Source organism: Schistocerca nitens, chromosome 2, assembly GCF_023898315.1.
Source record: "Schistocerca nitens isolate TAMUIC-IGC-003100 chromosome 2, iqSchNite1.1, whole genome shotgun sequence".
Taxonomy (NCBI): Eukaryota; Metazoa; Arthropoda; class Insecta; order Orthoptera; family Acrididae; genus Schistocerca; species Schistocerca nitens.
In genome coordinates, this window is record NC_064615.1 from 879,892,068 (window position 1) to 879,918,520 (window position 26,453).

General features: G+C 40.5%; 1 protein-coding gene across 1 annotated transcript in view; it reads right to left on the reverse strand.

Annotated features, from left to right (window-relative positions):
• The window catches only part of LOC126237179 (2-oxoglutarate and iron-dependent oxygenase JMJD4), a 140,707-nt gene that overhangs the window by 68,810 nt on the left and 45,444 nt on the right, over positions 1–26,453 (reverse strand). The window contains exons 2-3 of the mRNA XM_049947052.1: positions 20,068–20,216; positions 19,828–19,976 (exon numbers count right to left, since the gene is read on the reverse strand). Of these exons, the coding sequence (XP_049803009.1) occupies positions 19,828–19,976; positions 20,068–20,216 (298 nt within the window). The remainder of the gene's footprint in view (positions 1–19,827; positions 19,977–20,067; positions 20,217–26,453) is intronic.

The following is a 26,453-nucleotide window of genomic DNA, read 5'->3' on the forward strand; positions in this document are numbered from 1 at the left end:
TTTATGAAAATAATGACTACAGCCGAATAATACCTGGAAAAGAAGACTATGTAACGGTGAAAATGGGAAATGTATGTGTACAGATGCAAAAAAGACTTGCTATGCAACATATCAGAACTATATGTAGAATTCAAGGAAAAGTATCACAATACCAAAGTAGGTTTATCATCTTTTTTCAATCTTCGGCCAAAATGGGTTGTGCCTGTAAGTGCAAGGGGCACACACAATGTTTGTGTATGTGACACCCATCAAAATGCTAAGCTGATGTTTGCTGCTATAAAGGATTCTGGTCTGAATTACATAGGTGCAATGAAGCTGCTAGTGTGTGACATCAGTTCCTACCAGTGCATGATAAACAAGTATGAAAAGTGTCCTGGTATGGCAAATCTTGCAGAAAACATGAATAACAAACTTTATGGTGAACTCCTTATGGATGATGATGGACTTGTTTCTTATAAACAATGGACGCACATGGATCGCACAAGTCTTGAAACAAAGCAAAGTACAGTGGAAGATTTTGTTGAAATGTGTTGTCAAAAACAGACAGACTGACCACACACAGCTTCACAGCAACAACACAATCGGCTTATCTCCAGTTTTCTAAGGATAATTTGAAACAAGATGAATTATACTAATACTAGACTTTTCTGAAAATTATGCATTTATAGTTCAAGATGCCATCCAAGGATATCATTGGGACAACAGTCAAGCAACTCTCCAGCCATTTGCGATTTACTATAGGGGTGAATCAGATAATGCGTCTGTCATGAACCTGCGCGTTTTTTGTGACTGTTTAATTCATGATGCCATTGCAGTTCATACCCACATTCATACTGTCATGGCATACGTGAAAAACAAGCTGCCTCACATACATTTTGCGAAAAACTTCAGTGATGGGGCAGCTAGTCAGTACAAAAACTGTAAAAATCTCAAAAATTTATGCATGCATTACCATGACTGTCGACATGACTGACTGCGGACCTTTGGTACAGAGCCGAGTGGAGGGTCTGAATCAGAGGCTGAGATGGTTCAGCGACCATGTGGGCTGCAGATTCCTCGACTTGCGCCATAGGGTATTGGAGTTTCGGGTTCCGCTGGATAGGTCAGGAGTCCACTACACGCAACAAGCGGCTACACGGGTAGCAGGGGTTGTGTGGCGTGGGCTGGGCGGTTTTTTTTTAGGTAAGATGGCCTTGGGAAAGTACAGAAAGGGCAACAGCGTCAACGGGTGCGGGGCAAAGTCAGGACATGCGGGGACCAAGCAGCAATCGGTATTGTAATTGACAACTGTCGAAGCTGCGTTGGTAAAGTACCGGAACTTCAAGCGCTGATAGAAAGCACCAAAGCTGAAATCGTTATAGGTACAGAAAGCTGGCTGAAGGCAGAGATAAATTCTGCTGAAATTTTTACAAAGGTACAGATGGTGTTTAGAAAGGATAGATTGCATGCAACCGGTGGTGGAGTGTTCGTCGCTGTTAGTAGTAGTTTATTCTGTAGTGAAGTAGAAGTGGATAGTTCCTGTGAATTATTATGGGTGGAGGTTACACTCAACAACCGAGCTAGGTTAATAATTGGCTCCTATTACTGACCTCCCAACTCAGCAGCATTAGTGGCAGAACAACTGAGAGAAAATTGGGAATACATTTCACATAAATTTTCTCAGCATGTTGTAGTCTTGGGTGGAGATTTCAATTTACCAGATATAGACTGGGACACTCAGATGTTTATGACGGGTGTTAGGGACAGAGCATCGAGTGACATTATACTGAGTGCACTATCCGAAAATTACCTCGAGCAATTAAACAGAGAACCGACTCGTGGAGATAATATCTTGGACCTACTGATAACAAACAGACCCGAACTTTTCGACTCTGTATGTGCAGAACAGGGAATCAGTGATCATAAGGCCGTTGCAGCATCCCTGAATATGGAAGTTAATAGGAAAATAAAAAAAGGGGGGAAGGTTTATCTGTTTAGCAAGAGTAATAGAAGGCAGATTTCAGACTACCTAACAGATCAAAACGAAAATTTCTGTTCCGGCACTGACAATGTTGAGTGTTTATGGAAAAAGTTCAAGGCAATTGTAAAATGTGTTTTAGACAGGTACGTGCCGAGTAAAACTGTGAGGGATGGGAAAAACCCACCGTGGTACAACAACAAAGTTAGGAAACTACTGCGAAAGAAAAGAGAGCTTCACTCCAAGTTTAAACGCAGCCAAAACCTCTCAGACAAACAGAAGCTAAACAATGTCAAAGTTAGCGTAAGCAGGGCTATGCGTGAAGCGTTCAGTGAATTCGAAAGTAAAATTCTATGTACCGACTTGACAGAAAATCCTAGGAAGTTCTGGTCTTACGTTAAATCAGTAAGTGGCTCGAAACAGCATATCCAGACACTCCGGGATCATGATGGCATTGAAACAGAGGATGACATGCGTAAAGCTGAAATACTAAACACCTTTTTCCAAAGCTGTTTCACAGAGGAAGACCGCATTGCAGTTCCTTCTCTAAATCCTCGCACAAACGAATAAATGGCTGACATCGAAATAAGTGTCCAAGGAATAGAAAAGCAACTGGAATCACTCAACAGAGGAAAGTCCACTGGACCTGACGGGATACCAATTCGATTCTACACAGAGTACGCGAAAGAACTTGCCCCCCTTCTAACAGCCGTGTACCGCAAGTCTCTAGAGGTACGGAGGGTTCCAAATGATTCGAAAAGAGCACAGGTAGTCCCAGTCTTCAAGAAGGGTCGTCGAGCAGATGCGCAAAACTATAGACCTATATCTCTGACGTCGATCTGTTGTAGAATTTTAGAACATGTTTCTTGCTCGAGTATCATGTCGTTTTTGGAAACCCAGAATCTACTATATAGGAATCAACATGGGTTCCGGAAACAGCGATCGTGTGATACCCAACTCGCTTTATTTGTTCATGAGACCCAGAAAATATTAGATACAGGCTCCCAGGTAGATGCTATTTTTCTTGACTTCCAGAAGGCATTCGATACAGTTCCGCACTGTCGCCTGATAAACAAAGTAAGAGCCTACGGAATATCAGAGCAGCTGTGTGGCTGGATTGAAGAGTTTTTAGCAAACAGAACACAGCATGTTGTTATCAATGGAGAGACGTCTACAGACATTAAAGTAACCTCTGGCGTGCCACAGGGGAGTGTTATGGGACCATTGCTTTTCACAATATATATAAATGACCTAGTAGATAATGTCGGAAGTTCCATGCGGCTTTTCGCGGATGATGCTGTAGTATACAGAGAAGTTGCAGCATTAGAAAATTGTAGCGAAATGCAGGAAGATCTGCAGCGGATAGGCACTTGGTGCAGGGAGTGGCAACTGTCCCTTAACATAGACAAATGTAATGTATTGCGAATACATAGAAAGAAGGATCCTTTATTGTATGATTATATGATAGCAGAACAAACACTGGTAGCAGTTACTTCTGTAAAATATCTGGGAGTATGCGTGCGGAACGATTTGAAGTGGAATGATCATATAAAATTAATTGTTGGTAAGGCGGGTACCAGGTTGAGATTCATTGGGAGAGTGCTTAGAAAATTTAGTCCATCAACAAAGGAGGTGGCTTACAAAACACTCGTTCGACCTATACTTGAGTATTGCTCATCAGTGTGGGATCCATACCAGATCGGGTTGACGGAGGAGATAGAGAAGATCCAAAGAAGAGCGGCGTGTTTCGTCACAGGGTTATTTGGTAACCGTGATAGCGTTACGGAGATGTTTAATAAACTCAAGTGGCAGACTCTGCAAGAGAGGCGCTCTGCATCGCGGTGTAGCTTGCTGTCCAGGTTTCGAGAAGGTGCGTTTCTGGATGAGGTATCGAATATATTGCTTCCCCCTACTTATACCTCCCGAGGAGATCACGAATGTAAAATTAGAGAGATTAGAGCGCGCACGGAGGCTTTCAGACAGTCGTTCTTCCCGCGAACCATACGCGACTGGAACAGGAAAGGGAGGTAATGACAGTGGCACGTAAAGTGCCCTCCGCCACACACCGTTGAGTGGCTTGCAGAGTATAAATGTAGATGTAGATGTAGACTTTCAGATTCATGCAGAATGGAATTTTTTCGCAACAAGTCATGGTAAAAATGTATGTGATGGTATTGGTGCTACCATTAAGCGCATGGCATCACGAGCTAGTCTGCAGCACCCTACAGGAGGTCACATTCTAACACCTCTTCAATTATTTACCTGGGTACAGAAAAATATCTCTGGCATACAATCATTCTATGTTTCAAAAGATGAGGTGAAATCAGTCGAAGAGTTGCTAAAGAGCAGACTAGAACACGTTAAAACTGTTGCAGGCACAAGGAGCCATCATCACTTCTCTCCAGTGGACTCTGACAATGTGCAGATGAGCAGACTGTCCGGTTATAACTATAGGTTCATGCACAACATGTGTCTTCACAGTGTGTCTGACTCAGGATTCAGAAGCAAAAGCAGCAACATACAGCCAGGTTGCTATGTTATTGCTGTTTATGATGACAAATGGTACTTAGGATGTGTTGCAGAATGCTGTGAAGCAGAAGGTGATGTATTTGTGAGCTTCATGGCACCAGCAGGACCAGCAAGATCATTTCATTGACCACGTTTGGCAGACAGGTGTTGGATTCCTTTTGAACATATTCTTAAGACAGTTCCAGTTCCTACCACAGTGTCAGTGAGACAGTACAATTTGCCACTCAATGTACAGAGTACAATAGCTAAAGTGTGGGAGAACTGTTCGAAGCACAATCGACTGGTTTTTAGCAGTTAAAGTGCAGTAAACATTAATAACAGGTTGTGTTAATCTGTCTATATGTTGTTGCTTAGTGATTAAACAGTTGTGGGAGAGGATAAGAAGAGGCAGAACAGTTTACGATATGTTTTTACAAAATTGTGTTGTGGAACAATGGCCACATCACCAAATACATCTGTCAACTTCCATTGTACACAAATGTCTTGCAATAACAAGTTGAAATTTTGCCACATACTATATTATGGTCTACTTATGCAGTGTTTGAAATTTGGATTGGATACCACTTGTCCCTATTGTGCTACCACACTTAGAAAATCCATGTTTTTCGGGTAATTTTTCAAATATTTGTATTTTCGTGTGCATGTAACTCAGTTTTTGTGATTGATATGGGCATGATGAGTTCTGTGTGTGTTTAGGCCATGTTAAGCTTACCACAAAAAAATTTATACCCTTTTTGAGTGAATTATATTTGGCATAGAGGGCAATACCTTTTAATGCATTACATTTCTTTAATCACATTTTGGAATTTTTTATTTTCCCTCAGAAATACACTCCTGGAAATTGAAATAAGAACACCGTGAATTCATTGACCCAGGAAAGGGGAAACTTTATTGACACATTCCTGGGGTCAGATACATCACATGATCACACTGACAGAACCACAGGCACATAGACACAGGCAACAGAGCATGCACAATGTCGGCACTACTACAGTGTATATCCACCTTTCGCAGCAATGCAGGCTGCTATTCTCCCATGGAGACGATCGTAGAGATGCTGGATGTAGTCCTGTGGAACGGCTTGCCATGCCATTTCCACCTGGCGCCTCAGTTGGACCAGTGTTCGTGCTGGACGTGCAGACCGTGTGAGACGACGCTTCATCCAGTCCCAAACATGCTCAATGGGGGACAGATCCGGAGATCTTGCTGGCCAGGGTAGTTGACTTACACCTTCTAGAGCACGTTGGGTGGCACGGGATACATGCGGACGTGCATTGTCCTGTTGGAACAGCAAGTTCCCTTGCCGGTCTAGGAATGGTAGAACGATGGGTTCGATGACGGTTTGGATGTACCGTGCACTATTCAGTGCCCCCTCGACGATCACCAGTGGTGTACGGCCAGTGTAGGAGATCGCTCCCCACACCATGATGCCGGGTGTTGGCCCTGTGTGCCTCGGTCGTATGCAGTCCTGATTGTGGCACTCACCTGCACGGCGCCAAACACGCATACGACCATCATTGGCACCAAGGCAGAAGCGACTCTCATCGCTGAAGACGACACGTCTCCATTCGTCCCTCCATTCACGCCTGTCGCAACACCACTGGAGGCGGGCTGCACGATGTTGGGGCGTGAGCGGAAGACGGCCTAACGGTGTGCGGGACCGTAGCCCAGCTTCATGGAGACGGTTGCGAATGGTCCTCGCCGATACCCCAGGAGCAACAGTGTCCCTAATTTGCTGGGAAGTGGCGGTGCGGTCCCCTACGGCACTGCGTAGGATCCTACGGTCTTGGCGTGCATCCGTGCGTCGCTGCGGTCCGGTCCCAGGTCGACGGGCACGTGCACCTTCCGCCGACCACTGGCGACAACATCGATGTACTGTGGAGACCTCATGCCCCACGTGTTGAGCAATTCGGCGGTACGTCCACCCGGCCTCCCGCATGCCCACTATACGCCCTCGCTCAAAGTCCGTCAACTGCACATACGGTTCACGTCCACGCTGTCGCGGCATGCTACCAGTGTTAAAGACTGCGATGGAGCTCCGTATGCCACGGCAAACTGGCTGACACTGACGGCGGTGGTGCACAAATGCTGCACAGCTAGCGCCATTCGACGGCCGACACCGCGGTTCCTGGTGTGTCCGCTGTGCCGTGCGTGTGATCATTGCTTGTACAGCCCTCTCGCAGTGTCCGGAGCAAGTATGGTGGGTCTGACACACTGGTGTCAATGTGTTCTTTTTTCCATTTCCAGGAGTGTATGTTGTTGGTGTTTTGATTAATAGAGTATGTTCTCAAAAAGTGGATGTTACTGGGTTGTAAAAAATTCACTGGACTGTGCGGAATAGTTCCAAAGTTATTAAGACCTGAAGTTGGGTCTGAAGATAGGTTGCCAGATGCGGGTTGCAATTTCCGGGTCACGCCACCTTCTTTCACAAGTCATAATTCTGGAACTAATTGGCAGGGGAAAGTAATACTTTGTACACAAGTGTTCCACACATGATATAATTAGTGTACTGAATTTCAGTCAAATCTGAGACTACGAGCTGGAGCCCCTGTTTGAGCTGACGTGGAATGACCCAGGGAGATAATGTACTTCCCATTTGCACATATTATTTATTTCATCCTGGCAAATACTACAAAATGAATAATAACACTGTTATAGTTGAAGTAATGTGGCTTTACATAAGCACAGTGTATTGGTTTTCATGACAAATCTTAGAAAATTAATGACAACTAACTATAGTGAGAGTTAAGAGGCCCTCATGTTGAAGTCACAAGGAAGCATCTTCAAAACATTAATCTCTCATAAGTGCAGTAACAGACTCTGACTACCCTTACACTTCATAATGGGTTTTATATTCGGTTTAACACTTAACTTAGTGAAATTACATTCTGGGGTCTTATAATCTTAAACTTAACTCTCATTCCTTTGTCCTACTTGATTCTGTAATATTTCTGCCATATAATTTCAGACACACTTCACATTCATAATATTTTCCTAAGCTTAACTTCTTTAATTCAGACACTCTTCACATTCATAATATTTTCCTATGCTTAACTTCTTTAATTCAACTCAACTTACAATTCAAGCTGATTTTATTTTGCACAATGTTGAATTCCTCAAGAATCACACATTCCATTGCTATTTAAATTACCTCATACAACATTTCCTCAGGCACATGTACATCTCATTTCACATCAACTTTTACCCATTTCTCATCAGAGATTGTGTCCCTAGATACAGAATCCTCCAAACTATCCCACACCTTGCCAATGATGTAGGAAACCCTTCCTTGGTATACTACCCTATCTCATACCTCACTACAACTATTTATAATTGTTTGGGTTCACCACTCTGTTTCAAACCCACACCCTCTCCTCCTATTCATCCACTTTTCCCCCCCATGACACTCTTATTACTCTTACCTTGCAGAAAGGAAAATTAAAACACCTTTTTGTCATTTGATCTTACGTCAGTCCTTTAAGAACTCATCTATCCCATTGTAGTCAGCAAACCTTGTTATTAAGTTACTCATTTTAAAATTAATGATATGAATATAATAGAGGGAAACATTCAACGTGGGAAAAATATATCTAAAAACAAAGATGATGTGACTTACCAAACGAAAGTGCTGGCAGGTCGATAGACACACAAACAAACACAAACATACACACAAAATTCAAGCTTTCGCAACAAACAGTTGCTTCATCAGGAAAGAGGGAAGGAGAGGGAAAGACGAAAGGATGTGGGTTTTAAGGGAGAGGGTAAGGAGTCATTCCAATCCCGGGAGCAGAAAGACTTATCTTAGGGGGAAAAAAGACAGGTATACACTCGCGCACACACACACACACATATCCATCCGTACATACACAGACACAAGCAGACATTTTAATTTTAAAATTATGTTACCATGCTATAAATATTATTTTAGTAGCATATGAACACATTATAATGATTATTTTAATGATATGTGAAAATCATAACTGTTTTTGGTGGTTGACTATCTTACTGATTCTTCCTCTTCTCAATGTGATGTTGCTAACATTTGAAAGCAAAAACTAAAACCAACAGCAGTGCAAACTGAAAAAGCATACTCTTGTCACAATTAACTTAACTGTACCATCAAGGAGAAAAAATTAAGGAAAAGTCACAACATGTCTTTGACAGAGCCAGTTTCTGTGGTGAATGTGTAATCGTAACTGTTAGTAATCAGTGCAAGCATGAAATAAAACATATATAGCAATCTTGTTTTGACAGAAAAGTATAGAACATGACTGTATAACCAAGTCTGTACAACAACTAACTTCTTTTCATTAATTTACTTTTTTTTTTTACACAGATACCGATAGCAAAAGAAATTACAGACAGATATATACATTTGTAAGAGGGTCGGATCACTTTATGGAATAAGGAATATGAAGAAATAAAATGTTCAGCTCAGGACTTTGTTGGCATCAGCTAAAAACTGACAAACAATGTGAACTCCCTGAGGGAGCACTAAATCTGTTGGGTGGTTTTTTGGTTCTCTTTACTAATACATACTACAGTACCTTTTTCCACTATAGCTCCAATGTCAACCATAATGCTCCTTTACATTTTGTACACACTCTCTCTTTCAATTCCATAGCTAAAGCGAAACCACGTAGTTTTTTTAAACAGGAACAAAACCAACTCTCCTTTCATTAGTAGCTCATTCGCTTACTGCTACTGTTAAAAGTCATAATTACATAGTTTCCACCAAAATCAAACATCCAACATCAATTAATACATGACAACCAAAGTAATTTGAATTAATTTTAAATTGTTTATAAAAGTATTTAGATTTTTTACCACCAGTCAAGCTGCAGTTTTGTAAAAATTTAAAAGGCTCTCTCAAACAGATTCCTTACATACCATAAAATTTAAATATATTTTCTTTCCAGTTAAGATTTTTGCTTCTCTTTTCTCAAGATCAACTGACAAATGAGGTGTAGAAATACATGACTCTGTTTTTCCTTGAAAGTTTGGTACAGTCATATCACCTACACGTTCCTCCAATTTTGTGAAAGTGAACCTGAGACAGCTATTATTTGTGTCTTTGCGTCATTCTACAATGTTTAGCTTTACACTAGTATCTGAAATTTGTTTACCTATTTCTGCAAATTCTTGTTTAGTAGACTCTTTAATTTGTTTTATATCCATCGTTACTCCATTAAACTGTGTGTTTACTTCATTCTTCATTAAATAACTTTGTTTAATTACCTTAAACTGCAATTTAACTTTTAAATCTAATGCAGTGGATTTAAATTCTCATATTTTTCGATTTATCTCAAGCTTTTCCTGATGTGACTCGACAATATGTTCTTCTAACTTATTGTTTATTGGTCTAATTTGAACATTTATCTCAACAAAGCCTTTTTAAAACTCAACACGTGAGGCATTTATATTAACATTAGTTTGTTCTATCTGTGCTCCTTCATCAACCATGGTTTGCGTTATCTTCTCATTAATTACATCTGACATTTAATTTTCAGATCTCATCTCTGCATCTGACTTGAATTGTTTTTCAAAAAATCATTCAAATGCTTTTTCCTATTTCTGGTTAGTATCAGCATACAATCCAAACAATATTTCACACACACCACTTACCCCATTCACAAAAGTTGCCTATAATTGTTTAGGAAATCACTCATTTGCTGTGCTACAAGTTGCATTGTAAGTGCCGCCATAACTATCAGTAATGCAGTGAAGTGGTTGCATATTTGTCTCTTGCACTGCAAATCGCTGCATAGTTGCAGGCTGCTCAGTGCAACTGGTCACCATCTGACAAAGCAGCTGTTGGTCTTCCATTTTGTTATCTTAAAAGAATCTTCTTGGATGGATACAATGCTGTGACTTTTTATTGAATGTCATCAGCAACAAATTTCTTGGTAAACTGCTTTTTGATGCATAGATTAACATTTCTTCAATCAATTAATTATTTTATTGCCACAGGCAACATCACAGTTTCACAATAGTTCTTCATGTAAATTGGTTTCTCTTCTTAAATACTTTCTTTCAATAACCAACAATACAATACGACCAACAATAACCATCAATACATTGCATCCTGGATTTTCCATTGTTTGATTCTGTCAATAACCTTCATTTTTAATTCTGGTTTAATATTTCTTGCTTTTATCACTCTTTACATCAGTCTCCTGTTTATTTTAAGGTGTCACACACCCTGCACTTGGGCACTACAAATGAAGTGTACTGATGTGTAATACTAATTAGCTCTTCTTAACCTTTTATTCTTGACTGTAGTATCTCCTAAGACTAATCAATTTTTTTCTTTGCTGAATCTTGCACTCGAATAAGAAAAGCTATATCACATTTTAAACTTCAAGCAAATAACATGAGATTCCTGTTGAATGTCCATCTCAGGAACTCGAGGCACCTTCAAGGCAGGCCAGTGACTGATGGAACTTATATTTTTAGATCCAAGCAGTTATTTCCTCTTCTGAAGTTGTTGTGATTGGTATCTGATACTGAAGATGCATGTCACTCCCTAACATGGTTCACCACATGAAAATTAAAATAATAATCCCACTCAATACATTTCATACCTTATTTTATTTTTATTTTAGTTGTACCATTCACCAATAAGAAGATGTAGGGATATGGATCACTCCTCTGGAGCAGTACATACCACTATAAAGTATTGTGCAAATCACAGGCAAATTCTCAAATAAATTACATATTTCACTGAAGTTGTATGTTATTTTCATATCTCTTAAAAAGCACATGACATTGTTGTGAAAAAAGGCTTAAAACTGATGTTACTGAAAAAAAAAAGTATTACTGTGAAGATGTTCCACAAAATTCTGCTTGATAATGTGAATGCTATAAAATGATGATTATTATGGAGGACAGGAGTTGTTGAGTAATAATGTGACATCCACCTCTATATACATACTCTGCAAACCACTGTAACATACATGGCAGATGGTACTTAGCATAGTAGTGCATGTTAGTGTTTCTTCCCATTTCAATCACTTATGGCGTGTGGTTAGAATGACTGCTTAAATGCCTCTGTGGATGCTGTAATTAGTCTAATACTATCTTTGCAGTCCCTATGGAAGTGATACATAAGGAGCTGAAGAACATCTCTAGAGCTTTCACTTTTTAGAATTTTATAAGTAGGCTTTTGCATGATAATTTCTGTTTTCAACATTTCTGTAGTACTCTTCTGGTGAGGCACACAAACATGTTACCATTCATGTTTACATTCTTTGTATACGTTCAGTATCCCCTGTTAGTTGTATTTGGAACAGGGTCCACACACTTGAGCAGTATTTTGACTTGGGAAGCATAAGTGATTTTTAAGCAGGCTCCTTTGTAGACTGATAGCATTTGGCCAGTACCTTCAACGATTCACAAAAGTGGTACTTGATGCTCTTGACAAAGTTCAGTATGTCACAGACATCATTTTAGATTTTTATAAGGCTTTTGATATTACTGACCATAAGACTGTACTAAATAAAAAAAAATATGCAAGAAACTTCCACAAGTAATCATAGACAAAAACAAAACACAAGACTTCAAGTGATACTCTTTGTTTGGAAAGTGTTTTTATACTGTAAAGGACTGCCTGAATTTATATGTAAGTATGTTAACAAATGTGTTAATCATTAACACTTATGTTTAAGAAGCATCTTACAATACAGTCAATACAATACTGAACAACTAGGAAGCCCTCAGTTCTTTAAGGAATTGAACTCCCAAGTGTAAAACAGCTTCAGACATCTGATTACTTTACAAATGAGTTAACGTGTTAAATATTTGATGTTAAATATATACAAGAGTAAAAGTTTGAAATTATGTTTAAAAATTGTTGGAAGTCGCTTATTGCTCTCATTGTGAAAGACTGGACGAGTATAGTCTGGGTAATTTGCACTCTGTTTTAAGCAAAACCTAGTTTTTCATGCATCTCAGTGTTTATGATGTCATATCTCCTGAACTGTGTGTCGTATAATGATATAATTTTGCATGTCCATCCAGTGGTATATATGGATACTGTCCGCAAAATGTGTTACGAACAGAGTTAGAAGTAAAGAAGTAATAAATTATAAGTCATGCTGGATTCTGAAGCTATACTGGACGAACAGCAAAAATGTAGTATGCAATAAACTTTTTTCCTTTGATAATTTTGTGAGGGATGCCAGCAAGAAAAAGTTTTGTAAAGGTTTGAAATTATGTATAAAGATTGTTGGAAATCATGTCAGCATCCCTCATCCTCAGCTGTGGAAAGTTTGAAACAGAACGTGAACAGTTAAACAGAACTCTCACAGGTTTCTTGGTTGAGAATTTAAAAGCTAGGAAAGCCTGTTGCATAGCCGTTTCCAAGAGGGCCATGATATGAAAGGTAAAGCGATACCTCAAGAACATAAACTGAAAGCAACTAAGAAGCTGCCTGCATTCTATTATCCAAACAAAATGGCAGGTGTCCATTCACTCCATTATCTTTCCCATACAGCTAGTGAGGGCAACAACCCATATCCGGCCTTCCAGATTTAGGTCTTCCATGATTTCCCTAAATCCCTTCAGATAAATGCTGGGATGGTTCCTGTGAAAGGGCATGGCCGACTTCCTTCCCCATTCTTCCCTAATCTGATGGGACCTATGATCTCACTGTTTGGACTTCTCCTCTAAATCAATCAACCAACCAGCCAGCAAACCACCCAACTACAATAACTATTCACGTATCTGTGGTCCTTTCTGGGAACTAAAAGCAGAATTAAAATTTCCTTAGTCAGGGAAGTGTTGTGACACTCGAATGAGGTTAAAAAAGGCACATGGGATTTGTTTGCTCCACCATGTGAGGTGCCGTAACATACTATAATGGATCCTACCATGATCAGGTGACAAGTCATAAGCTGCAGATAATGCAGAATCCAGCTCCCATGTGGAGAAAGGGCAGTTGCATTCTTCATCAGTGGTGGAACAGAAGTCTCAACTGCCCCACTCAGCAGCCACTCTACAGTGTCAAAATGCTGAATCCTGACTGGCAGGGGTGGTAAGCATGGCACATTAAGCTGCCATTGTCTTTGTAATGTCTTGTGTGTTGATCTGGAGTCTTCCACTCCCTATTATAGCAGCCACAGGCACCTCCCTCATCACCCAGAAATACTGCTGGTGGTCTTCCACATGACTGTTTTCTTAATCAAATGGTTTATGGTGGCCAGGCTATGTTGTTCTGATCTCATCTTGCTCTCTACAATAATTTGGCGACATTTTTTCCCTTGCTACCTGAAAGGCTGTGAGGTTCTCTCCAGTTGGCCAACATCGAACACATGGGCTAAAGAGAGTGGAATGGATGCTTTAGTGGAGTGGTGGATCACTTGTTCCACAGAGGAAGATCACACCGTAGTTCATCCTTAAATCATCACATGAACAACAAAGTGACAGATATTGAAATAAGTGACCAAAGGATAGAAAAGCAACTCAAATCACTCAACAGAGGAAAGTACACTTGCTGTGGTGGGATTCCAGTTCAATTCTACACAGAGTATGTAAAAGAACTTGCCCCTCATCTAGCAGCAGTGTACCATAGGTCTCTACAGGAGCGAAGCATTCCAAATGAGTGGGAAAAAGTACAGGTTATTCCTGTTTTTAAGAAGAGTTGTCGAACATACACAAAAAAGTACAGGCCTATATCTCTGACATCAGTATGTTGCAGAATTTTGGAACATGTTTTATGACTGCGTATTATGACATTAGTAGAGACCTAAAATCTCTTGTGTAGGCATCAATGTGGTTTCCAAAAACAATGATCGTGTGACCAGCTTGCTCTGTTTATCCAATAGACCTAGAAAGCAGTAGATAGAGGTGCCCAGGTACATGCCGTGTTCCTTGACTTCCGGAAGGCATTCGATACAGTTCCATACTGCCGTTTAATGAAGAAAATACGAGCGTACTGAATTTCAGGCAAATTGTGTGATTGGATTGAAGAGTGTCTAGCAAAGAGAACACAGCGTATCATTCTGAATGGAGAGAAATCTTCAGATGTAAATGCAACTCTGGGCATGTGGAAGGGAATGTTATGGGACCATTAGTTTTTATAATATATATATAGACACATACACAATTTAGTAGATAATGTTGGATGTTCCATGAAGCTCCTCACAGGTGATTCTATTGTATACAGGGATGTCACAATGCTAAAAACTTGGTGAAAAATGTAGGAAGACCTAGAGGATCGACATTTGGTGTAGGGAGTGGCAACTGGCCCTCAACATAAACAAATGGAACATACTGCAAATACATAGGTTGAAATACACTTTATTGTTTGATTACACAATTACAAAACAATCACTGGAAGCAGTTAGTTCCATAAAATAAATAGCAATATCTACAGAGCAATATGAAGTGGAATGACCACATACAAAATTAGTTACGGGTAGGGCAGATGCCAGACTGAGATTCATTGGTCGAATCCTCAGGAGATTTTGTCCATCAACAAAGGAAGTACATTACAAAACACTTACATAGTTGTGTTTATCTTTATATTATACACCTCTTTACTTCTGTATGCATCCTCTTTGGTTTGAAGCTGGCACAGTACTTACAGTAGAATATCTTTGGCTTCCCTCTGACGACCATGCCTCCATCCTTACTACCCTCCCTGTTTACCTTTCCCTGTAGTTTCATAACCTGGGTTGTGAGTAACTGAATCCACTTTCCCTTCTTCCCTTTTTCTCCTCTCTCCTCCCTGATGAAGGAACAAAGTTCCGAAAGCTAGGAATGTAAATTTTCTGTTCTGTTTTGTGTATCTATCGGCTGTACTGAGCTGAGGCAAGTACTGGCCAGCCCCTCTATCTCTTTGTTAGTATTTGTAAAACACTTACTCAATCAGTACTTGAATACTGCTTGTCAGTCTGTGATCTGCACCAGATAGGGCTGATAGAGGAAATGGAAAACATCTGAAGAAGAGCAGTACATTTTGTTACAGGTTCATTTAGTAAGCACAAAAGCATCACAGGGATGCTCAGTCAGCTCCGCTGTCACATACTCCAAGAGAGAGTTGTTCTGCACCATGGTAGGGTCTAGTGTTAAAATTTCAAGAGCGTATATTGCTAGAAGAGTCAACCAATAAATTGCTTTGATGTTTACCAGCAATTGTTCTTCCTGCAAGCCATATTCGACTGGAACAGGAAAAGGGGGAAGTGATAGTGGTACACAAAGTACCTGCCACCATATACCGTAAGGTGGCTTGCAGAGTATAGATGTACATGTGATTCACCCTTTCCTGGACACTGTCATGGTATTCAAACACAGCAAGTTGGCTGTAAAGCATTTAATCTGTCCCACTGAGGACCCAGTTAAGTGGCTTTTTTTCAAGTACCACTCTGCAAAGGTGAATCCAAATCAGGAAGTGATCACTTGAATGCAAGTCATTGGCCACTTCCCATTGAGTGATGTGTGTGAGGGGTGGGGAGCATGCTTCGAGACTGATAGCAGGGAACAACCGTGAAGTGTGTGTTCCACCGCATGCACACCATGTTCAATAAATGTGCACACGAGAAAGTTCTCAATTACAATACCCCTCAGGGAGTTGGTTATATGGCCCCAAAGCACATAGTGTGTATTTAATCATAACAGGGGATGAAAAGGTGGGGGGACTGAGTAAAGAGGTCATGGAGAGCCTCCTCATCTAGTACCTCATGTGGGAACAGGCCTAGAGTCAACCAACTATCAACCTACAATGCACATGCACTGTTACAGTGATTGGTTGAGGCTGGTTGTCAAGTAGAGAAGCAAGTAATGGTAGGCATTGTTTGCAAAAACAGCCACTCCTCCTTTAGATCTCTCTCCACTTAAGTTGTTCTTTTTGTGAAGAATATAGCCATGTAGCTCAGGGGTGTCAGAGAATTTAAAATGTGTCTCTTGAAGGCAGATACACATTGTCTATCCTTAGCCAGTAGATTTAGTTCCTCCAGAGGTGTCCACAAGTTCCACTAAAGTATGGAAGCCATCTTAATGGTGAGGTTTCGCTCAGTCTTTCCTCTTGTTATTGCTCTGTGATGGGAAGATTGCAGCACAGGGGGGTTACTTGGGGGACTCAATGGTTCTCTATAAACCAAATGAGGTTCAAACAGACTGGCCTTGTATTGGGAGGGTAGAGTCTCTAATGTTCATCCACCCATACTGATTTAGGACCTCTGTAGTTTTCCTAACTTACTTCAGGAAAATACCAAAAGTTCTGACTATAAAGGTGTAGCCAACTACCTGTCCCATCCTTGTCAAACAAGATCTGTAATTAAGATGGGTGGAACTTTAATAGTGGCAACCACTTATTTAAAATTTATGTAAAATATATACTTGTTTCAAAGTTTTAGTGTCCTTCAAAGTAGACACCAGCATTGTGTATAACCCACTACCGGTGATGAGGAAGTTGTAGGATACCCTTAGCAGCACCAGTTGTGGTGATACTTTGAGTGGAAGGGGTCTATTGCCCAATGAACCGCTGTAACAGTTCCAAAGCAAATGCCATGAAGTGCTTCCATCAGTTTAGGAATGAAGTTAAAGTCACAAGGGCTTAAGTCTGGGGAGTGTGGTGGGTGGACTGCACTTCCCATCCCAATCAATCCAAGAAATCAGTCAAAATTTACACCATATACACCTGACGTTGTACTGCAAAATGACAGGCAGGTCCTGCAGAAAGGTCGCCACTTCTGTCTCTAAGTTGTTCACTTTTGGAGCACAACCTGCGATCAATTGGCTGTCTCACTAGCTACCTACAGTCAATGGACCCTGTCACCTTCAGTCCAATTGTGGTATTACTGTACACTCCCAGATCACAAAAATTTGCGAACTAAATGCATATTCTACCAAGCAAAGGGCCTGGTCAAATCACACCTACTATCTGACAAACTCAGTTCTCATTCATGCAACATGCCTGTCATGTTACAGAATATCTTTCTCACAGTCCTCACTGTCTGCTACCAATTTTGCTTGCATTACGCAACAGTAGATTTTCTGTAGGAATTTCACAAGTTCAGGTCACAGGGTTTTAAAAGCCGTATGACAACTAGTTAAAGAAATCTGGTGAAAACACTGGTTAGTGCTACAAGAAGGTAAGGCTTCATACATCTGCAGCAAATGTTTTAAGAGCTTCAACAGTTAAAAGAAACCTAGTTGGAGATTTATGAAGTAACATTAGTACATTAATAGATGAGATTCTTTCAGGTGCTACATGAAGATACATTTTATAAGTATTTTGGTTGACAGTCTCTTGTAATGACAAACAGCCTGTTGGATAGTTGAGGAGGTGGAGAAAGAGGACGAAGGGGCATGACTGACGGTTGTATTTGACATCCTATGTTTTTCTGGATAATACCATAAACTGAAGGTTCAAACATAACAGTTATACAATTAATGGGGCTATGACTTCATAAATACAAAATATATCCTCTTGAATGATGAAAAAGTACCAGTTTGGTTTTGTAATTTTTTGTATACTAACCATCATACTTGGTGTTTGTCCTCTATGCTGCACAACAGAACAGTCTGCGCGACTGCTTTCACCACAGTGGTGTCAAACATATATGGAGCCACCACTGTAGGACAAGTTCAAGCAGAACTTTGCAACTCAGCATGCCAGTGTCAGCATTCATATGTCCACTGCAGTCTGCAGCATTGGTGGTTCTGGTCAATGGAAGTCGATGCAATGGCTTGTGTACCACCAGTCCAGCCTGCCTGAGATGATGTCAAACCATCAATTCAGAAATGTCCACACTTGTTGCAGTACTCCAACATCATGCCAACAGTATGGATGAAGCTACTCTGTTTGTTGAGGCTAAGCAGACAAGGTGGTGATCATATCACACTGTGACCACGTAGTCTAGCCCAGTACGCCATTGGTGCTGAGTACGGCTGTCCCCTCTACAGTGGTTCCACATATGCCTCACTGTTGAAGCAGTGTGCTCTGTACGAGCTGCAATGTCAGAGAATGAGAGGCCCACAACCTGGATCCCGATCTTTCTGACCAGTTTGAATGAACTCACATGTTGATATTCTACATTGTGATGATGGTGAGGCATGGTGGCACCTGATTACACTTTTGCACTTGTTACGATGGCTCTGAACTGACTGAGCATTGCATAATGGTGATCTGTCTAGTCATGCAAAAGAGGGCACTGTTGGGGCTACCACACCACCTCTCTGCCTTTTAAATTACTTATTATGGTTCCGCTGTTCTACACATTCTTTTACCATGGTGTGCTGCAGACCATGCAGGTTTTATATTTGTGGCAATAAAGAAACACATATTACACATGCAGTATGATTAACAGTCATTAATTTCTTCATGGTGTGGATTTTTGTGTCAGACAGCCGAACACGTGGAACATTTCAAAAACTGCAATTATTCATTTTCACAGTGCTTTTTGAAGTATTCAGGACATTGTAACTGAAGTATTCAGGATGTTGTAACTGAACGTAAGAGAGATTCTATATTCCTTTTATGTAGTATTCAATAAAGTAGAAGTTTAATTAACATAAAATGATCATTTCAAAGCATTGGCTGCCAAAAACTCAACAAATTGGACATATAATGGTTGGCAACGTATAACAAAGCTGAATCATCAATGAAAAGTCCAGGATGGTATAATGACAATATGAAATAGGATAGATTGCTGCTCACCACATAGAGGAGGCAATGAGCTATAGACAGATATAATCAAAAGCAGACTAAGCTATCAGACATAGTCTTTCTTCAGGTGTAGAAAAGCCACACACATATTCACACCCGCACAACTCACATACACATGGGCACTGTCACCTCAGTAATGATGCCTTTGTACCTGGAGATGAAAGTGGACACGTGTGTGTCCATTGCGCATGTATGCATGGGAGTAGTTTTTCTGCATCTGGGAAGGACTTTGTCGAATAGCTTAATCTACTTTTATGTGTATTTATAATAGAAGGAAACATTCCACGTAGGAAAAATATATCTAAAAACAAAGATGGTGTGACTTACCAAATGAAAGTGCTGGCAGGTCGACAGACACACAAACAAACACAAACATACACACAGAAATATACACAGCGAAAGCTTGAATTCTGTGTGTATGTTTGTGTTTGTTTGTGTGTCTGTCGACCTGCCAGCACTTTCATTTGGTAAGTCACATCATCTTTGTTTTTAGATATATTTATGTGTATTTAAATGCACCTGTCTGCCTCTCAATCCCTCCACTATGTGATGAGTAGAAATTTGTTCTTCATCACATTTCTGTTAAGAATGAAATGTCATTTACATAAAGGCACCACTTTCACTGACTAAACTATATTAAAATTGTTCTGTGTGTGGCTTTTAGTCTTACCATGAACCTTTAGGACCCATATACACAAATCTATAATCATCATTTTTATTTTTATGGTCATAATAGTATTCATTAAGCCAATCACTGGCAAAATACTGAGGAGTGCGGTAGATAAAATGTTGGGGAAAGTCTCTTGTGAAATGCCAGTCCTAAAAATCAAACACATTTACAAATTAATTATTTTATAAATGGTGAATGAGCTCAATCTTATAAAGTTACAGTACAACTTGAAAGGCACACCTTTAAGTAAAAGCACGGCATTGTCTCTGGGTAGTCACTTCTTATATAATCTGACCAATAATCAAGGTAATCACAAAGCTTAAATGTGCTTTTTTCCTGGACATTATAGTGTCTTCTACCACAATCAGCTACAGGTACTTCAGTTTGCCCTGGAAGAGAAAAATAAGTAGAAATGTTCATCATAAAAGATAAACTGTATTATTTATAATAGAAAATTTTAAACTCATTTGCATTTTAGATCAAAAAAGAGACACTTTGCAACACTTCAATTTATATTCTTCGTCAACAAATTCCTTTTTTCCAGACATGTTTTTCTGGCTACTGTCAGTAAGCATATACTATTCTCTCTATTTCAGTCACCTTCAGTTATTTTGCTGCCCAATTAGCAAAACTCATCTACTATTTTTAGTGTCTTGTTTCCCAATCTACATTTCCTAATCCTTTACTGATTAGTCAATACACAGACTGAATAACATGGTATGCAGGTGGCAACCCCATCTCGGTCCCTTCTCGACCACTGCCTCCTTTTCATGACCTTCCTCAGCATCAGATCATTCTTTTTGACTAGATTTCATTACCCTTGTTTTACTTTTGTTGACATTCATTTTATAACTTCTTTTCAAGACACTATCCATTCCACTCAACTGATCTTCCAAGGCCAATGCCATCTGTAATGAATTTAAAATGGCAAACGTGAACCTAAACATTTTTATTTCTTCTCTCTTAATTTTAATTTATTCTTCAGTCCCTTACACATCATTTTCATAGGAATTGGTTAGTAAAGTAATTACAGCACACACAAAGGCATTTAGACAGTTATTCTTCCCAGGTTCTATACACAATTGAAATGGAAAGAAACAATAATATGTAGTACCATGCTAAATACCCTCTGTTATGCATTTCAGAGAGAAATGTATGTGTTTATGTATATATGTATGAAGATGTATGTGTAATTTCCTTTTCAAAGTTTTCCTTAGTTTCCTTTACTGACCGCTCAATGCACAGATTGAATGACATGGTCTGCAGGCGACAACTCCATCTCATTCCCTTCTCGGCCACTGCCTTCTTTTCATGCCCTTCAACTCTTACAACTGATGTCTAGTTTCTGTACTAGTTGTAGATAACAATTTGTCCCCTGTATTTGATCACCGCTATCTTCAGAATTTCAAAGAGTTTATGTCCTTGTCAACACTATCACAGGTTTCCTCCAGGTCTCCAAAGGCTAAAAATGTAGGTTTGCCTGTCTTCAATTTACGTTTCAAGATAAATTGGAGCCCAAAGTGGTCTTCACCAAAGTCAGTTTGTACCAGTTTTCCACTCTTCTGTAAATAATTTGTGTCATATTTTGTGTGGCATAAACTGATGGTTTGAAACAATGGAAAATCCAGGATGGAACAATGACAATATTACGGAAAGGATACAATGCTAGTCACCAGAGACTGGAGATGCTGAATCACAGAGAGGCACAACAAAAAGACTGCTAAACAAGAAAGTTTTCAACCAAAAGGTCTTCTTCTCGATTAGGTAAAACACACACACACACACACACACACACACACACACACACACACACACACACACACATATGACCACTGTCTCTGGCTGCTGAGGTCAGATTGCGAGCTGCAGTGCACGGTGGAAGAAGCAATCTGGATTGTGGGTGTAAGGAGGAACCTGGAGTGAGGAGGGGGAGGGATAGCGTGGGAGGTGTGGGGGATGCTGAAGTGCCCAGACAGAGACCAGGGAGGAAGGGGGGGGGGGGGAGGAGACCAGTGAAAAGATAGTGTGTGTGTTAGTGAAACAGAAGGCTGTGTAGTGCTGGAGTGGGAACTCAGAAGGGGGTAGGAGGTGAAGGGTAGTTACTAACGAAGGTTGAGGGCAGGAAGGTTACAGGAACATATGATGTATTGCAGGGAGAGATCTACCTTTGCAATTCAGAAAAGCTGGTGACATATGAAGGATAAACATGGCACAGGCTGTGAAGCAGTCACTGAAATGAAGAACGCAGTGTTGGGCAGCAAGCTCAGAAACTGCGTTGTCCAGCTGTTTCTCAGCCACAGTTTGTCGGTGGTCATTCATGTGGACAGACAGCTTGTTGTTTGTCATGCTCATGTAGAATGCTTCACAGTGGTTGCAGATTAGTTTGTAGATCACATGACTGTTTTCACACGTAACCCTGTCTTTAACAGGATAGTTGATACTTGTGACCGGACTGGAGTAGGTGGCGCTGGGAGGATGTATGGGACAGATCTTGCATCTAGGTCTATTATGGGAATATGAGCTCTGATGTAAGAGGTTGAGAGTAGGGGTTGAGTAAAATTGGACACGGATATTGTATAGGTCTGTGAGTGGCAGTATACCATTGTGGGAGGGGTAGGAAGAATAGTCAGTAGGACATCCCTCATTTCAGGGCATGAGGAGGGGTAGTTGAAGCCCTGGCGGAACATGTGATTCAGTTGCTCCAGTCTTGGGTGGTACCAAGTCATGAGGGGAATGCTCCATTGAAGGCATAACCTACAAACAAATCCAGAGAACAGCAATGGGCACCTGCACTGCATCATCCTATGCCAACGTATTCTTGGACCATCTACAGGACCTTTTTCCTAATCAACCAGAATCCCTAACCCCTCACCTGGTTCAGATTCACTGAAGAAATTTTTTTGTCTGGATCAAGGGTGATGACATTTATCCACATTCCTCCAGAGCCTCAACACCTTCTCCCCCATTCACTTCACCTGGTCTTACTCAACCCAACAGGCCACATTCCTCAATGTTGACCTCCATCTCAAAGACGGCTACATCAGTACCTCTGTCCATACCAAACCTACCAACCACCAGCAATACCTCCCCTTTGACAGCTGCAACCCATTCCATGCCAAGACATTCTTTCCATGCAGCCTAGCCACCCATGGCCATTGCATCTGTAGTGAAGAGCATTCCCTCTCAAAATGTATCAAGAGTCTCACTGAGGCCTTCATAGACTCCAGTTACCTTCCCAACAGTATACAGAAACAGATCTCTCATGCTTATACCTCCAGTCATCCACCACCTCCCAAAGTCCCATCGTCCAGCAACAGAGGAGAGTTCCCCTAGTGACTCACTACCATCCAGGACTTGCGCAATTGAATCACATACGTGTTCCACCAGGATTTAGACTATCTCTCTTTGTGCCCTGAACATTTTTGTACTTCCTCCTTTCAGTGACTAACTGAAGTATTTGTTCTTTTACATGAGGAATGTCCTACCCACTATCCTTCCCACTCCTTCCACCATGGTATTCTGCTGCTCACAAAACCTACACAATATCCTCATCCATCCCTACTCAACCCTTGCTCCCAGCCACTTAAGTCATGGTTCACATCCCATAGACCATAGACCCATAGTCTAGCGGTAGCATCTTTGATTAGTAATCAAAATGTCCTCTGTCCCGGGTTCAAAACCCATCACTGAAATTTTGGTTAATAATCAGCATTGGTGGCCAAAGACTTCTGGCATAAGAAGTAATTCTGTCAACGGCCTTGTCAAAGAGAGCGGAGGAGCAGACAGAGGTTCAGGGCCCTCTCTTGTCCCAGGGGTGGAACCTTGCCTCTAAAGGCAGAAGAATCAGCAATGATCAACGGCACGAGGATGCAGAAGGCAATGGAAACCACTGCATTAAAGACAAGTAACATGCATTGACAGGACATGTAGTCTGTAATTGGAAAAGTGTCATGATGATATCTCCATTGGCAAAAGATTCCAGAATAGTCCCCCATTTGGATCTCCGGGAGGGGACTGCCAATGGGGAGATGACAATGAGAAAAAGATTGAATAATCAACGAAAGAATAATGTTCTATGAGTTGGCGCATGGAACATCAGAAGTTTGAATGTGGTAGGGAAACTAGAAAATCTGAAAAGGGAAATGCTGAGGCTCAACCTAGATATAGTAGGGGTCAGTGAAGTGAAGTGGAAAGAAGACAAGGATTTCTGGTCAGATGAGTATAGAGGGTAATATCAACAGCAGCAGAAAATGGTATAACAGGAGTAGGATTCGTTATGAATAGGAAGGTAGGGCAGAGAGTGTGCTACTGTGAACAGTTCTGTGATAAGGTTGTTCTAATCCGAATCGACAGCAAACCAACACTGGCAACAATAGTTCGGGTATACATGTTGATGTTGCAAGCTGAAGATGAAGAGATAGACAAGGTATATTGAGGATATTGGAAGGGTAATATAGTACGTAAATGGAGATGAATATCTAATAGTCATGGGGGAATGGAATGCAGTTGTAGGTGAAGGAGCAGAGGAAAAGGTTACAGGAGAATATTGGCTTGGGACAAGCAATGAGAGAGGAGAAAGACTAATTGCATTCTGTAATAAATTCCAGCTAATAATAGTGAATACTCTGTTCAAGAATCACAAGAGGAGGAGTACCCTTCTGAAAAGGCTGGGTGATATGGGAAGATTTCAGTTAGATTACATCATGGTCAGACAGAGATTCTCAAATCAGATACTGGATTGTAAGGCATACCCAGGCGCAGATACAGACTCAGATCACAATATAGTAGTGATGAAAAGTAGGCTGAAGTTTAAGACATTAGTCAGGAAGAATCAATACGCAAAAAAGTAGGATACGGAAGTACTAAGGAATGACGAGATATGCTTGAAGTTCTCTAAGGCTGTAGATAAGGAATAGCTCAGTAGACAGCAGAGTTGAAGAGTAATGGACATCTGTAAAAAGAGCAATCACAGAAGTTGGAAAGAAAAACATAGATACATAGAAGACTGCGAAGACACCATGGGTAAAAGAACAAATACTTCAGTTAATCACTAAAAGGAGGAAGTACAAAAATGTTCCGGGAAACTCATGAATACAGTTCACTGAAGAATGAAATAAACAGGAAGTGAAGGGAAGCTAAGACAAAAATGTGAAGCAATTGGAAAAGAAATGAATGTCGGATGGACAGAATCAGCATACAGGAAAGTCAAAACAACCTTCCGTGACATTAAAAGCAAGGGTGGTAACATTAAGACTGCAACAGGATTTCCACTGTTAAATGCAGAGGAGAGAGCAGATAGGTGGGAAAAATGCACTGAAGGCCTCTATGAGGAGGAAGATTTGTCTGATGTAATAGAAGAAGAAACACAAATTGATTTAGAAGAGATAGGGACCACGTATTAGAATCAAAATTTAAAAGAGCTTTGGAAGACTCAATGTCAAGTAAGGCAGAATGGATAGATAACATTCCATCAGAATTTCTAAAGACATTGGAGGAAATGGTAACAAAATGACTATTCATGCTGGCATGTGGAATGTAGGAGTCTGGCAGTATACTATCCGACTTTTGGAAAATATCATCCACACAATTTGGAAGACTGCAAGAGTTGACAAGTGTGAGAATTACACACAGTCAGCTTAACAGCTCATGCACCCAAGTTGATGGCAAGAATAATATACAGAAGAGTGGAAAAGAAAATTGAAGATGGGTTAGATGATGATCAGTTTGGCTTTAGGAAAGGTAAAGGACCAGAAAGGCTATTCTGACACTGTGGTTTATAATGGAAGCAACTCTAAAGAAGAATCAAGACATGTTCATAGGATTTATCAATCTGGAAAAAGGATTCGACAATGTCAAATGGTGCAAGATGTTCGAAATTCTGAGTTAAAATAGATGTAAGCTATGGGGAGAGACAGGTAATATTCAATATCTACTAGAGCTAAGAAGGAACAGTAAGAGTGGAAGACCAAAAATGAAGTGCTCAGATTAGAAAGGGTGTGAGACAGGATGTAGTTTTTCGCCCCTATCCTTCAATCTACACTTCGAAGAAGCAATGATGGAAACTATAGAAAGGTTCAAGTGGAATTAAAATTCAAGGTGAAAGGATATTAATGATACGTTCGTCGATAATACTGCTATCCTGAATGAAAGTGAAGAAGAATTACATGATCTGCCGACCAGAATGAACACTCTAATGAGCACAGAATATAGACTGAGAGTAAATCGAAGAAATACGAAAGTAATGGGAAGTAGCAGAAATGAGAACAGTGATAAACTTAACATCAGGATTGATGGTCATGAAGTAGATGAAGTTAAGGAATTCTGCTATCTAGGCAGTAAAATAACTAATGTTGGATGGAGCAAGAAGGACATCAAAAGCAGACGAGCAATGGCAAAAAGAGCATTCCTGGCCAAGAGAAGTCTACTAGTATCAAACATAGGCCTTAATTTGAGGAAGAAATTTCTGAGAATGTATGTATGGAGTACAACGTTGTATGATAGTTAAACGTGGACTGTGGGAAAACCAGAAAAGAGAATTGAAGCATTTGAGATGTGGCGCTACAGACGAATGTTGAAAACTAGGTGGACTGATAAGGTAAGGAATGAGGAGGTTCTACACAGAATCG